Source organism: Anguilla anguilla, chromosome 12, assembly GCF_013347855.1.
Source record: "Anguilla anguilla isolate fAngAng1 chromosome 12, fAngAng1.pri, whole genome shotgun sequence".
In the NCBI taxonomy this organism is placed as follows: domain Eukaryota; kingdom Metazoa; phylum Chordata; class Actinopteri; order Anguilliformes; family Anguillidae; genus Anguilla; species Anguilla anguilla.
Window position 1 is genome coordinate 18,574,888 of NC_049212.1, and position 14,000 is coordinate 18,588,887.

The window sequence follows — 14,000 nt, forward strand, 5'->3', positions numbered from 1 at the left end:
AAACTAGTAAAGCGTAAAAAGACCTGATGGGAGAGAGGGGTGGTAATTCCCACCCCAGAAATCCCAATGTACTGGTTAGCTGGGGGAGTGGGCTCAGGTGCAATAGGCTCAGTTTGGCATGTGGAGACAGGTACCTGTTTCTGTCTTAAGTAATGACTTCTGTGCCATGGGTGTGCAGAAGACGCAACCTCCACTGTGATGTTGCATCATAATTAATCTATTCTGTAGTCTGTAGGGGTGGGAGGGTGGGGGGGTTGGCCCTGGAGTGAGGCAGGCACATTTATTCACAAACAAAAATAACATTGTGTACCTGCAGGCAGCAGCCCTTTGTTTCTTAGCTCTCATTTCAAAAACAACATGTCATTTGCGAAGGAAGGAAACGCATTTTAAGCATCTATTTTGTGAAAATAGATTTTATGCATATATTACAGGTTCTACACTGCTGCCCCATCTAAATGATATCAAAACACATCATGATTGAATTATCATATTATGGGAAGGGAGCTCTCAAGTAGGAGAGAGATATCCCCATTCTTCCCCATGCCAGTTATGCTTTCTGACACATAATTTTAATATCCTGACCATTTTCCCTTTCTTATTTCATCAACAGGGAGATGTGAACTGATTACAAGAGACCACTTTTAAACAATGCAAATCAGATGATTATAAGAAGCATTCAGTGCACAAATCTCAACCCCAGGGCAAACACCAACTCCTTTTAACATGCAAGATCCCCTCCAGTGAATTTGTATTCTGAACTTGTAAATGACTGTCATAAAGATAAGTTGTTGGGGCAACTTTTAGTACTCTGTTTGTACTCAGGGACTGAAGAGGATCTCCCGAAGCACTTCTGATTTGACTATGGGTAGACAAATGTATGAGATATGAATTTAGGAGTAAAAATGTACATCTATATTGTATATTCTCAATAAAGCAAATAATATAAATATTCTGTTGACAATAGAGCAAATGTTGGATGAAGTCAAAGACATTCCGGAGTTAAAAAACTGGAAGTCCTCAGAGAAACATGGCTGTCGGTGCTGTTTCAGCTTTGCACCACATGGGGGCTTTACAGTTTAAAATTCGGCAGATGCTTTTAGCAAAGGTTACTTTCATACGGAAGAGGATTAGGGCCACGTGCAATTTTTTTTTGAGTTCTGACTTTAAAGTCAGAATTCTGAGATTAAAGTCAGAATTCTGACTTTATTTTAGCCACAATTGTAATTTACTATGCCATTTTCCTACATAATAAAATAAATAACATGATATACAAGATGTAATGTCTGCATTTCTTGAGCAACAGAAATAGCAAAAAGCAGCCAGTAGAGGGTACTGTAGTCCAGTATTCAGGCACGGAGGCTATTGATGATCTCTTCAGCATATCTTGTCTTTCTGGCTGTCTGGTGGACAAACAGGAAACCCTATTCAGCCATTTAATGTCGTATCTATATATAAACACTTTCCAACCATAAATGGTATGATGACATGTATGATTTATGATTCAGTTGTCTTTTATTTAAAAGTTACTGAGTATGTTTTGTATCTAATATCATAACATGCATATCATCTATAATTAATAATATGCACGCAGTGGACACTTTTATAGGGCACATCTGTGCAGTAACCCAAATAGCTTGCTCAAAGTGAATCATTTGGCTCCAACTCAATATATAAAGCATGCCGATATGGGTAAGAGGTTTTAAGCGTCTTTGTGACAATGTCTCTGTAAAATGCACAATAAAAATAAAAATGTATTTCATTGAGGTTTGGTTGTTCAATGAATAGGAAGGCCATAATACAGGGAGAATTTGGCCATGTGTACGAGCAATCAGCTGGAATGTAAAAGGCCTAAATAGTTTCATTAAATACAATAGGGTGTTTACTGACCTTAAACAGTTGAAGACAGGCATTAGTTTTCTACAGGAAACACACCTGAAGGTAACAGATCACGCTCGACTAAATAGAGGCTGAGTGGGGCAGATCTATTTTTTGGGATTTCAGAGTGAAGCTATTAGATCGACTTTTCTAATAAAGAGCAATATTCCTTTCTCTTTAGCTTATGTCATTTCAGACCCTCAAGGCACTACATTATAGTTTCAGGTGCACTCTACAATTCTCATTATAGTCATTATAGTTAATGTATATGCACCAAACTGGGATGATATCATCAATAAACATATTGTAATCATAGTAGCAGCCAGCTAATTATGGGCAGGGACTTTAAATGTGTCCTGGGCCCCTCACTGGATTGACCCTCATCCAAATCCTCACTACTGTCGCAAACTTTGAAGGCCGGTAGATTATTTTCTAAACCAGTCTGGAGTGTCTGATGTATGGAAGTTCTAAACCTCTTCTTCTAGGCAATACTTCCCCCCCCCCCCCCCCCCCCCCCCCCGATCCATCACACTTAGTCTACAATTGATTATTTTTTCCTATTAATAATTGTCCTCCCCATGGGCCCTGCTGTGCTCCCTTTTGCCCCTGTCAGCCAGCAAATACAGCTTTAACCCTGGTGTGCAACATTCACTCAAAATAATAATGTGCCGTTCCACAAACCATGCACCATCTAACTGAACATTATAGTGACTTCACTTTAATCTCAAGCTAGCTCTTTATAGCATTAGGTTGCCAGTGTTACCATATTTAAAAACAAAGCCTCTGAGCATGAAACCTTAATCTTAATAAAATATCTTAATAAAACAAAACAAACAAACACACAACAACAACAAAAAAACAATGCATAATGTACAGTACTTTAACATATCTGTGTGTGTGTGTGTGTGTGTGCATATAGTACACACATACACGGTATACTTATTTTCTCCGGACAAACATGAACATGCTCATAATGCAAGGTCGAGCACAACAAACACGCTCATCACCGACGTGGTGACAAACATAGTTACTTTTCTTATTTTTGTTTATTATTTATCTTATTGTTTCACCACTAGGTGTGTTTTCCTTTCACATAGCTACACAATGATGCTGACAGGCTAACATTAAGCATTTCATTGCCAGCTAACTGCCTATCTGCCATACTGTTAACGGTGCATTTGACAAATAAACTTTGATTTGATTTAATCACACGGCGAACTCAATTTAATAGACTAAACATGTGATGTAATGCTATTAATAGGCAGAATATAGCTTACCTTTGTGCAAATGTTAGCTAGCTGTGTCTGTTCGCAGTATTGTCAAACAGACACTGTTCCAAATTTGTGTTCGGCTTAGGGAATTAGGGAATAAAAATACCCACCCCACCTCTAAACGTTCATTATAACACGTGTCGGTTTTGCAAGTTCCCCAACAGCAGTTACACAAACTTTGTAATTTGTAGCTAGCTAGCTAAAAAAAAAAAATTCCGTTATCAGCTGTCCTGTTGCAGACAGTGTCTGTGCTAGATGTCGGAGGAAGTGGTACATAGCAACTGTTTTTAAGCAGGGACTGGGGGACTCTGTAGTGTTATTCATTTGCTAAAGGTCAATTGACAGGCTTCAGGTAGATTACCAAGGGATAGGCGGAGGAGGAAAAAAATGCACCAAGGAGTGTAAACGGCTAACTGAAGAAGTGGCTAAAAAACCTCACCCAATATGACAACAAAAAAGTCAAAAATATGACAAACTCCCGAAAGCCATTTTCATTGCATGGTGACATAAAAAATAGCCTGACTGGACGGAAAATCTGGCAACACTGAGTGGATAGTGATTGCTACCTTCTTCTCGTCTCCCTTCTTGTGGTCACTGAAGAGTCGCCCAACATTTGTTGCGGCATAAAAAACACGTTTGAAAACAACCACCAAAAGTGGGGGAGACAAAATTTTTGAAAAGTAAAACATTTTCTGATACAACATTTGACAGAAGTTAAGCATCCCCCAGGGTCTCACATTCACTTATTTTGGCACAGCTCTAAACGTGCCTCATTTTGGAGCTTTTTATTTAAGGCATTTTCTGAAATTACTGGGACCAGCATTGACCCAGACCCACTCATGGTCCTCCTTGGTCTACCTCACAATAAGGCTTCAGTTAGTGCTATACCGTGCAGCTGTATGGCTTTTGCCACCCTTCTTGCCAGGAGACTAATTTTTCTCCAATGCAAACAGACAACCCCACCCTCACAAACGCTATTGGAAAATGGACATAATGCAATTTCTCAAGCTTAAAAATCTGAGACTTTCTATCAGGACTGTGTCAGAGAAGTTCAAAAGTGCATCACAACCATTCTTAACATTTTTAGCAATCTTGAATTCAGTGACGATGTAAGGCACAAGATGGCACACATTTTCAGTCAGCCAACTTCACTTCATTAGTCATTGCCAAGTTAGATACAGTAGAGAGACAGCCCTAAGGTGCACTTATTTATTGTAAACAGTCACCTTCTTTACAATTTAGTAAAATCACCCTATAATTTTACTCTATTTATTTTTTATCTTTTAGTGTCTTTGAGTTTACCACTCTTGATAATAATATTATTACTATTTTGGAGGGTTTATTTTAAATGAACACTACAGCTCAACTGTAGTGTAATATGTTTTTTAATAATATTTCTTGCAATCATCCATGTTCCACTTGTAAATCCAGGTAAATTTAGATACTTGAAAAAAGTAGCTGTTGTTAACTGCAATGTGACAAAGTGGCTGATAATTGTATGTGTCTGAGCTGCAGGAACTCTATTTCCCTACAGAGATTACTCACATGAGATGCAGGTATTTAGCTAATGAATAATTTCCAGTCTCCTCATTAAAGGAAAGTGCACAGTATTTGTACACACATGAAGACATGCCCACACAAGCAGGAGCTCGGGTGGCCTTTCTGCTCAGCTGCGTGGGGTGACTCCAGGACTCATAACCCTCATCATGTATTTTGTGTCATAAAGCCAAACTCATTTCTGGTTGAAATTCCTCAGTGGCCATGAGAATCCACAGGTGGTGTGTGTGTTAGTTTTTGGTGCTTTGTAAAATCAGAAATGTTCCAAAGAGCATGGTAACGCTATTTGTTGTTCCACCCTTGATTTTTATCACCATAATGATTACACTAATAGCCATGCAGTGCATTAATAAACTACCGGAAGAGTGCTGGCTTGTTGAAATTCAAAAGTCGTCTGAAAAAATGTCATTCCACTAGAGGCCACGGTGCCCACATTCCCCACCATTTGTGTCTTGTGACCCAGTAATTGCCACTGTGTCACATGGTGAACAGACAACACAAATTTAGAAAATGTTTGGCTTCACGCCACCTATTATAATATTTTGCGTGCCGTGACCTGTCACCCGAATGCTGAAAACAATGGAAACGCAACAACCTTTACGTCAAAACACCGAATAATTTACAACTCCAATTGCCGCAGTGTTACTTATGCCATTTAAACTCAGCTTAAACTGAATAGTTCATGTGTCTGTAACACTCAATTTTCTGGGTTTGTTTTTATTACATCACTCTTCCAGGAACTGGACTGCACATCCAGTCTGTAGACACTTAATCGGGCAATTCTGTAAGGAAATTCAGTGGAGACGTGAGGGGCCTACTCTGAAAAAAAAAGCACTCAGAGCACATTAGAGAGGGAGTGTCAGTACCAGACTCCAGGGTCTTCTGAAATAATTACCTCCAGATAAAAAACAAGGTGGTTTAGTTCTTTCCCATTGGGTTGAGGCTCCAACCATTAACTGGGCTCCACCAGGGTTTACACAATTACTGCACTTACACTGCACTTTTATTTTTTTAGTTTGTTTTTTGTTTTTGCTTTTGAAGAGTGGGTAGACTGAGAACTACATAAAGAAGCATCTTTTTTGTTCAGTCAAAGAACTTTGATCCCTCTCCCCATCTCTCTGTTCCTCTTGCCTCTCTCTTCTGCAAGAGATGGGTGTTCGTACCTGGTTACAACAGTGGGTGCTGTTGGTCCTTGGAGTTGTGTGTGGCTTGGCAGACTCCTCTTGTAGGCTTCTGGAGACTCCGTTCTATCAAAGTTTGTATAAGGAGGGTGACGTGATCATTGGAGGACTGTTCCCTGTTCATTTACAGCCACCTGAGCCAAACCTGGACTTCACACAGCAGGCAGCACCTTCACAGTGTCAGAAGTGAGTGCATAACCATTAATCTATGAATGTCTTGTGTCAAACAGTGAATATGTGCCCGTATCTACCTGCAAATACCTTACTTGCATTGTATGCATGTGTGTGTCTGTGTGTATGTGTGTACTCACAGAGCATGTACAAAAATTTATTTTTCAACATATGCCAACGTCTATAGGTAATTATCAAGCTCTGATTTTCTAACTCTGTTTTCCCTCAAGCCTTTCCCATTTCTATATTTCTTTTTTCTTTCTCAGCTTTTTTTTGAACTCATACTATTATATGCAGACCATGATCTTTGCAGTGGAGGAGATAAACAGAAACCCCCAGCTGCTGCCCAATCTCACCCTGGGGTATGCCCTGACTGATACGTGTTTCAAAGAGAGGACAGTGTTAGGCGCTGCACTGGGGCTGGTAACCGGGAAGGACTCTGTCGTTACAAGCTCCAGGTGCGGCCGCACTCCCAAGGTGCCTGTCATCGTCGGCGATGGTCCCTCCTCAGGATCCATCGTGGTCGCTCACACACTGAGCGTCTTCAGAATTCCCACGGTGCGCAATGGAACAGCACAGCAGCAAATTAGTGATCATTAAAGAAAACCATTATGAATCCTACTCTTCGTAATGCCCAAATGTGCTCAGAGACAGTGATTCAAAAATAGATACATTTTTAAATATGCCTCTCTGGTGTGTTTTAAAGATATTGTATAATGCTGTGCTTGTTTTCTGTTTGAGGTTTTCTGGAGATAAACTGGGTGTGTCAGAAGAATTAAGCTGACAGGCTGATGTGTGATCTCTATGCTTCCTCAGGTGAGCTACGCTGCGACATGCGCTTGCCTTGGAGACCGCCAAAAATACCCAACCTTCTTCCGCACTGTGCCCAGCGATGCCTTTCAGGCACGAGCCATTGCACACATCCTGCGCCTCTTTGGCTGGACCTGGGTGGGCGTGGTGATGGGAGATGATGACTACGGAAAGTCTGGGATCCAGCTTCTGCTGGAGGAGCTGCAGAACTCTCAGGTGTGTGTGGCCTTTTCTGAGGTCATCCCCAAGGTCAACTTGGAGAAGAGTATCCCGCGCATCATGGAAATTCTTAAGCATTCCACAGCCAAAGTCATTGTCACTTTTGCCACTGCGCCTGACATGCATGTCCTGCTGATGGAGGTTGTGAGACAGAACATCACTGACAAGCAGTGGATTGCCACAGAGTCCTGGATTACCTCCAGACCCATGTCTTCTCCACAAAACCTGCCCTCACTGAGAGGCACTATAGGACTTGCCTTGCGCAAGGGAAACATTCAGGGTCTCAGGTATTTTCTCACTGAGTTTCGGCCCAAGGATAGACCCTCTGACCCCTTTGTGAAAGAATTCTGGGAATTCATTTTTAGATGCTCTTTCAGGAATGACTCCAGCCCCTCTCCGTCAGCCAAGCCCCAGTGCACAGGGTTTGAGAGTTTAGGTGAAGTTGAGAGCTTTTATTCTGATATATCCCAGCAGAGAACCACTTACAGTGTGTACAAGGCTGTGTATGCCATCGCACATGCCATTCACAACATGCTGTCCTGCCAACCAGGACATGGCCCCTTTGAAAATGGGGGGTGTCCAGATGTCACCAACCTCCAGCCCTGGCAGGTAAGAGTAAGTACAGAAACATACTAAGAAGCAGCACCCAATAAACAAAATTTTAAATAATGTTATTAATAGCTCATGAATAAGCCATAAATAGCTTATAAATGAAGCATCACTGTTTACTACTCATATACTCACCTACGTATTCGCTTAAAAGTCGTTAACGGAAACAGGCCTAATTAGAATTTTAAGATAATTAACTGTTCCCTTATGCTTAGGATTTATGCCAAAATTGGAATAGAAACTTGGTTATTTTCCCCAATTTGCTATACTTTGTTTATTTTGACCAATTATGCATCAAATAACCTAACCTGCAAAAAGACTGTGACTACTGATCAATCACACTCTCAAAATTCGTTCAGCCTAAACTGAAGCATGTCACATATAACAACGAAGAAAGAGAAATGTGATTTATTGAACATTGCTCCTAATTTACCGGATTGACCACTAACTCCTGTGTAAGACCGATTTTATTAATTCCATAGCATTTTATTAGCTACATTGTAGATAGGGCTAGAAAACTGATTTTTTTTTTTTCCTATCTGTTTGTGCTCCAAGCAGAATTTTAAAAAGTTTCTGTTATTTTTCTGAACCAGTGAGAATAAAATAAAGGTTAATTTTGTTCCTCTTCTCCCTCCTGAGTAGCCTGTCTCAAAACCTATTTTTGACCATGTTTCCAAATATAATTATAAACAATGGTAAAATTAACAGGTATCTTCTTTTAGTTGTGCAGTAGTCATTCTATGAGATGTATGTGGCTTTTGACTGCTATATTAACCACTACTGCCTACATGGAGCTCCCCACCCCATCACCACCTGCCTGTTTAAGAAAAAAAAAACATATGACTGATGAAAAACACAGTGGGCAGGCAATACCACACTGAGTTATTACTGAAAACGTGGCATGGCTAATACAGCACCATGACAAAATAACCATGTTGACATAGGGACATGATGGGGGGATATCCCATTGAAAGAGATGCAACTATCAAATCACGCAAAGCAGCACAAGCAAATTTGATCAACAGGCATTAACAAGGTGCAGGGTAGCACAGAGTTAACTGATATACAGGTTTTATAAACTGCATAAATCACATCCAACAATTGACTTCCAAAAAAATGGGTGGTAACACCAGTATTATCCACCTAACAAATCCACTGAGATGCTGAAACTGTCACAGTAGCCTAAAATTAAAAATTATATGATACCACCCAGCTTTATTGTGACACAATCGAGCAACACTTGTAGCACTCATTTTCAGGAAGAAAACCAAAGGCATAAACAAAGCGTCAGAAATAGTACGTATATTATACTATTCAAAATATCTCCCTGTTTGGTTGACTGGACTTTTTGGATCTCGGAGGTTTGGATATCCGAGGTACGACTGTACGTTAATAGTTTAGAAGTGCTAAGCATTCACTGTTATGGTTTTATTCTCCCTATGTTTACATTGTTGAACATCCTGGAAGATTCTCCACTACCTCCGCAATGTCAACTTCACTACACCTGCGGGGGAAGCTATACACTTTGACAAGAACGTTGAACCACCGGCTGCTTATGACATCATTAACTGGCAAGTTGGGGTGCACGGGATGGTGGAGTTTGTCAAGGTGGGAGAGTTTGATTCTGCGGATGGATCTCACAGCAAGTTTGACATCAATGTGACAAGAGTCGTCTGGGGCGGTGGCCAGAATGAGGTAAAGCGAACGTGAGTTTTGCATGCCACAAATTTAGCCAGGGAGCCGTCTATGTCATTTTTAGACTTCACATGTTAAAAATCTGGTTTATTTATTCTCAGATTGTTAGCATTTTCCCTCTTGAAGCCAACAAAGCTATGCTGATGAGCGCAGTATAGAGCCCACAGAACTGTCAGACTCAGTTCTGAGGCCAGCCCTTTAAAGACAAACTTACCTAACATTTTCTGTCCCGCATTACTTCAGAGGGTATACATCTTGCCTTGCCTAATCTATCAGTTATGTCATGTGTAAACAGACTCGACAGAATTTTTCCATCTGTGAGACCTGTGTGTGAACAGGGAAAACTGCTACCTAACCCAATGTTGGGGGTCCCGTGTGTGAAAGGGTCAAGGTTATTAGCAGCACTGCATGGCGCAAACAGGCCCACTGGGAGGGGAGCATTCTGGGAAGGTTTGCATGTACAACCCTTCACTGGCAGCTGGTATGAGTTATTAACACCAACACTGCCCAGATATAACAAAATTAGCAACAAAGACAGTTCCCTGCTAAACACACCCATGGACTTGTGATTGGGTGTTTCCAGTACCCTGCTGGTCAAATGCCGTTGAGCAGCTTCATTTTATTGCCATTGTGTATGTGTGCATTCTGCAAAATGTTCTGGGTAAAATCAACTCTGAAAAATAAACTCTGTAAAGTGCCCCTATCTGAGTTGATTGAAATCAGTTTAGAGTTGTTTCAGCAACAGAATTTTTGGTATGTGTGCATGCATGCATGTGTGTGTATGTGTGTGTATATATGCCCTGTCCCAATAGTGCTTTGTAGCATTACAAAACATGTTATTGAGCCAGTTATTTAGAGAATTGTCACATTTTTAGTGCATGGTTCACTGAAATGTAACAAGTGTCTAAAGGTAATTTCAGTATGTCAGAACACAGTGTGATGAAAGTGTTGTGATGTTGAGAGTATAAGATGCTTTTGAGTGATGCATGAAGTTAGAGTGATGCTCTCTATGTTGTCTTGGATGCATACAGGTGCCTGTGTCCGTCTGCAGCATGTCCTGTTCCCCAGGCACTCGCAAGGCTGTGCAGAAAGGAAAGCCCATCTGCTGCTTTGACTGCTTACCATGTGCAGAAGGAGAGATCAGCAACACCACTGGTACTATTAACCATTCCCTCTTTTAACCATGATGATGAGCAAGCACCATTATTTGCAACACTTGCACAAAGCAAAGATGATATACGATACCAAAAAGCTTTAAGGTCTCAACAAATGGTTACAGCTGCCATTTTTAATGAACAAAGACAACTTTCAGACTGACATGTTTATGTTCAGCCTGTTTGTTTCATATTGGGTGAGCAGGGTGGCCAGTGTGTCATACAGGCTGTCCCATTCCTGTGAATACAAATGCTTGTGACATCTAGCCAGGGTGTGCAAGGCAAATATATGTGCTAATGACCTGTCAGCCAGGACTGGCTATCTGTTTGTCTTGCTGTTCTTTAGTACAAGTTAAAAAAAATGCATTAAAGCCATGTTTCATTGTGCACAACAAATAAGTGTTGTTTCCTTTTCTGTTTAACGCTCAATGTTTTGTTCAATTACTGGAGCGAAAATCACTTAATACATGTTTAATATCCCTCAACATATGTGACCCAATGCGGCAAAAGAGAGAGAAGGCAGCCATTTTCCTCCAAGCATTTGTATGCAAGGGATTGTGGGATAGTAACTCATTGGAAGTAAGGGGCTGTTGATGATAGCTATCAAAATTTAGGAGTACTCTTTTCATTAGAGGCATTTAACAGACGCTCTTATCCAGAGCGACATACACAGCTTATAAACTGATGCAGATCAAGTTACGCACTTTGCTCAATGATATAATTAGGGACCTGGAAATTTAACATGCAACTTTAGGTTACAATGTAGGTAATTTATCCATCATACTACACTGCGACCAGGGTTCGAGTTATGTGGGAGCCAGTGGGAGCTGAGCTCCCATAAGGAGGGGTCTGAGCTCCCATGGAAGCAGTAAAATCATCATCTGTGGGGGTCGCTAATACATTAACAACAAACATTATTTTAATCAATCACAAATAATGCATTTTTCAATGTAATGAGTATTATTTAGGTTAACGAGATAAATAGGCTAAAAGGCTAAATGTTTTCCAAAAGAACTAAACGCACCATATTCTCTCGTGAATGACAGTATGGCTGCACTTCACCACCAAGCCACCATGGTGCGCAGTAGAATATTGCACGAACTATGCCTGTTCCTGTTGAGAGCACGTGAGCCACAAACGTTCAAACGTATTTGGAAGAAGAAGCCACTACATGTATCAGCCAACATTATCTTTATAATATATTGAATAGACAGTAGTAGTATAGACTAGCTACCATGCTGCCGGCAGCTCTCAGCATGCCCTGCGCACGGGACACTTTATCGGGTTCGTGCGGGACTGTTGCCCTGTAAATGTTGTAAATAGCGTGATTACTGTCTTGTACAAACGTGTCTGTGTTGTTTGATTTGTGTTTTGTTGTCTTTGGTTGTTTGTGTGGTGTGCCACCGTGGGTGAGACAAAGGAGGAGTTTGAGGGGCTTCTCCCCTGTTCACCATTTTGAATCGAACTGAGCGAATGTCTGATTTCCGTATTGAATGTTCCCCAATAAAGCTCAATTGAGTTTGAACTACTTTATGTGTCAGCTTTTTACACCTAACGTTAGTTATTTTAGAGACTTCCACAAAGCTCAGATTACAATTTGAACCCTGACTGCAACCCAGGGGAAGTGGTATTGTTATATTTCAGAGGGAAGAGCTGTTGCTAATGTGTTTAGGTTTTAGAGTTAAATCTCAGTATAAACTTATGATATGTTTTTTTCTTATTCATTTCAATGTATAGTTTACTTTAAAAACGATCCTAATCAAACCTATTGAAAATAATGACAAGCACTGTGTCGGGGACTACACAAATATAATAATTTTCATACAATAGTTTTGGGTTTAAGGGTGTATTTTATGAGAATGGGCAATATTCCCAACAAAATCTTTTAACGTCAGTTTTCTCAAAACTGCTTTGCAAAAAACACAACATTCAGTCATAGCTCCAGAAATATTTATTCAGTCTCAACAAATGATATCTCATTTTGTAGCTCTGATTCTGAATGTGTCCAAAGTGTGTTCTCGACACATGTATTTCTAAACTTCCTTGTTAACTCTTGGACTTGACTTAGAGGTTTGTGTAGATCTTACCTTAGATGTTTGTTTGCATAATTTTTAAGGTTCAACAGAGTGCCAGAAGTGCCCAGATCGATTCTGGTCGAATGCTGCTCGAACAACCTGCATTCCAAAAGAGGTGGAGTTCCTGTCCTTCCAGGAGACCATGGGGATCATTCTTGCTGCTCTTTCTGTCTCTGGGGTGGTCCTCACAGGCTGTGTCATTACCACCTACTTTTTTCACTGGGATACACCCCTTGTTAAGGCAAACAATGCAGAGTTGAGCTTCCTGCTGCTGCTGTCACTCTCTCTCTGCTTCCTGTGTGCACTGGCCTTCATTGGTCGCCCCTCTCTCTGGTCCTGTATGTTGCGCCACACGCTGTTTGGGATCAGCTTTGTGCTCTGCATTTCCTGTGTCCTCAGCAGGACGGTGGTGGTGCTGGTGGCCTTCCGTGCCTCAGTCCCTGGCAGCAACATCATGCAGTACTTTGGCCCGGTGCAGCAGAGACTGGCCATCTCCCTCTGCACCTCTGTCCAGGTGCTCATCTGTGTGCTGTGGCTGGTTCTCTCACCGCCCATCCCAGCCGAGATACAGGGGAGGAGTGCCAAGATCATCCTTGAGTGTGATGTGGGCTCAGGGGCTGGATTTGCCTGTGTCCTGGGCTACATTGGCCTGCTGGCAGCCACCTGCTTCCTGCTGGCCTTTTTAGCCAGGAAGCTCCCAGACAACTTCAATGAGGCCAAGTTCATCACCTTCAGCATGCTCATCTTCTGCGCTGTATGGATCACCTTCATTCCTGCGTATGTCAGCTCCCCGGGGAAATATACAGTTGCTGTGGAGATATTTGCCATCTTGGCCTCCAGCTATGGACTTCTCCTCTGCATCTTTGCTCCCAAGTGTTATATAATCTTACTGAGACCCGATAAAAATACCAAGAAGAAAATGATGGCCAAATAAATGTCATAAACATTAGATTGCATTTAATGTGTGTGAGTAATATTCTAGACAGAATATATGTCTACTTTTATTTAGATGCTGGTTAAAAGAACCAGCCAACTTCCAGAGCTGAAGCTGGAAGGCAGTTTAAAGCCTCATATTACGTAAATACAGAAAATGTATTCATTTGTAATCAATATGTAGTCATTTGAATATGTTCTATATCTTTGTTCTAGTCCTTCCCTACACACAGTTGTCTTTTACAGAATAAAATATTTAATCATTAAACCATAAGCCATTTAAATATTATAATATGAAATACAACATATTCAGTAATAAATAATGTAATAAATTATAAATTGTTTGAGGAAACAAACTGTTAAAATAAAACATGACTTCTTTTTTGACCATGAAGTAGCTCACATTTCTGTTCCTTGTAATTTCACCATCACATAATAGAAGCAGCAGTG

General features: G+C 40.8%; 1 protein-coding gene across 2 annotated transcripts; it reads left to right on the top strand.

Moving 5' to 3' along the window:
• Nucleotides 1-5,804: 5,804 nt before the first annotated feature.
• LOC118209336 (extracellular calcium-sensing receptor-like) lies at nt 5,805-13,849 on the top strand. Of its 2 annotated transcripts, none has more exons than XM_035384577.1 (6): nt 5,805-6,070; nt 6,286-6,613; nt 6,872-7,693; nt 9,161-9,388; nt 10,420-10,543; nt 12,659-13,849. In XM_035384577.1, exons 1-6 carry the CDS (start codon nt 5,853-5,855, stop codon nt 13,549-13,551), a joined length of 2,613 nt encoding a protein of 870 aa, XP_035240468.1. In that variant the 5' UTR covers nt 5,805-5,852; the 3' UTR covers nt 13,552-13,849. The 2 variants fall into 2 exon arrangements, with proteins under 2 accessions (XP_035240468.1, XP_035240469.1); XM_035384578.1 differs by having other exon boundaries at nt 6,322-6,613.
• Nucleotides 13,850-14,000: the final 151 nt, after the last annotated feature.

Excerpts from the sequence above, each read along its gene's own strand:
- LOC118209336 (XM_035384577.1), top strand. The coding sequence starts at position 5,853 with ATGGGTGTTCGTACCTGGTTACAACAGTGGGTGCTGTTGGTCCTTGGA. Across the intron at positions 7,694-9,160 it reads CCAACCTCCAGCCCTGGCAG|ATTCTCCACTACCTCCGCAA; the intron begins GTAAGAGTAAGT and ends ACATCCTGGAAG. Across the intron at positions 10,544-12,658 it reads AGAGATCAGCAACACCACTG|GTTCAACAGAGTGCCAGAAG; the intron begins GTACTATTAACC and ends ATAATTTTTAAG.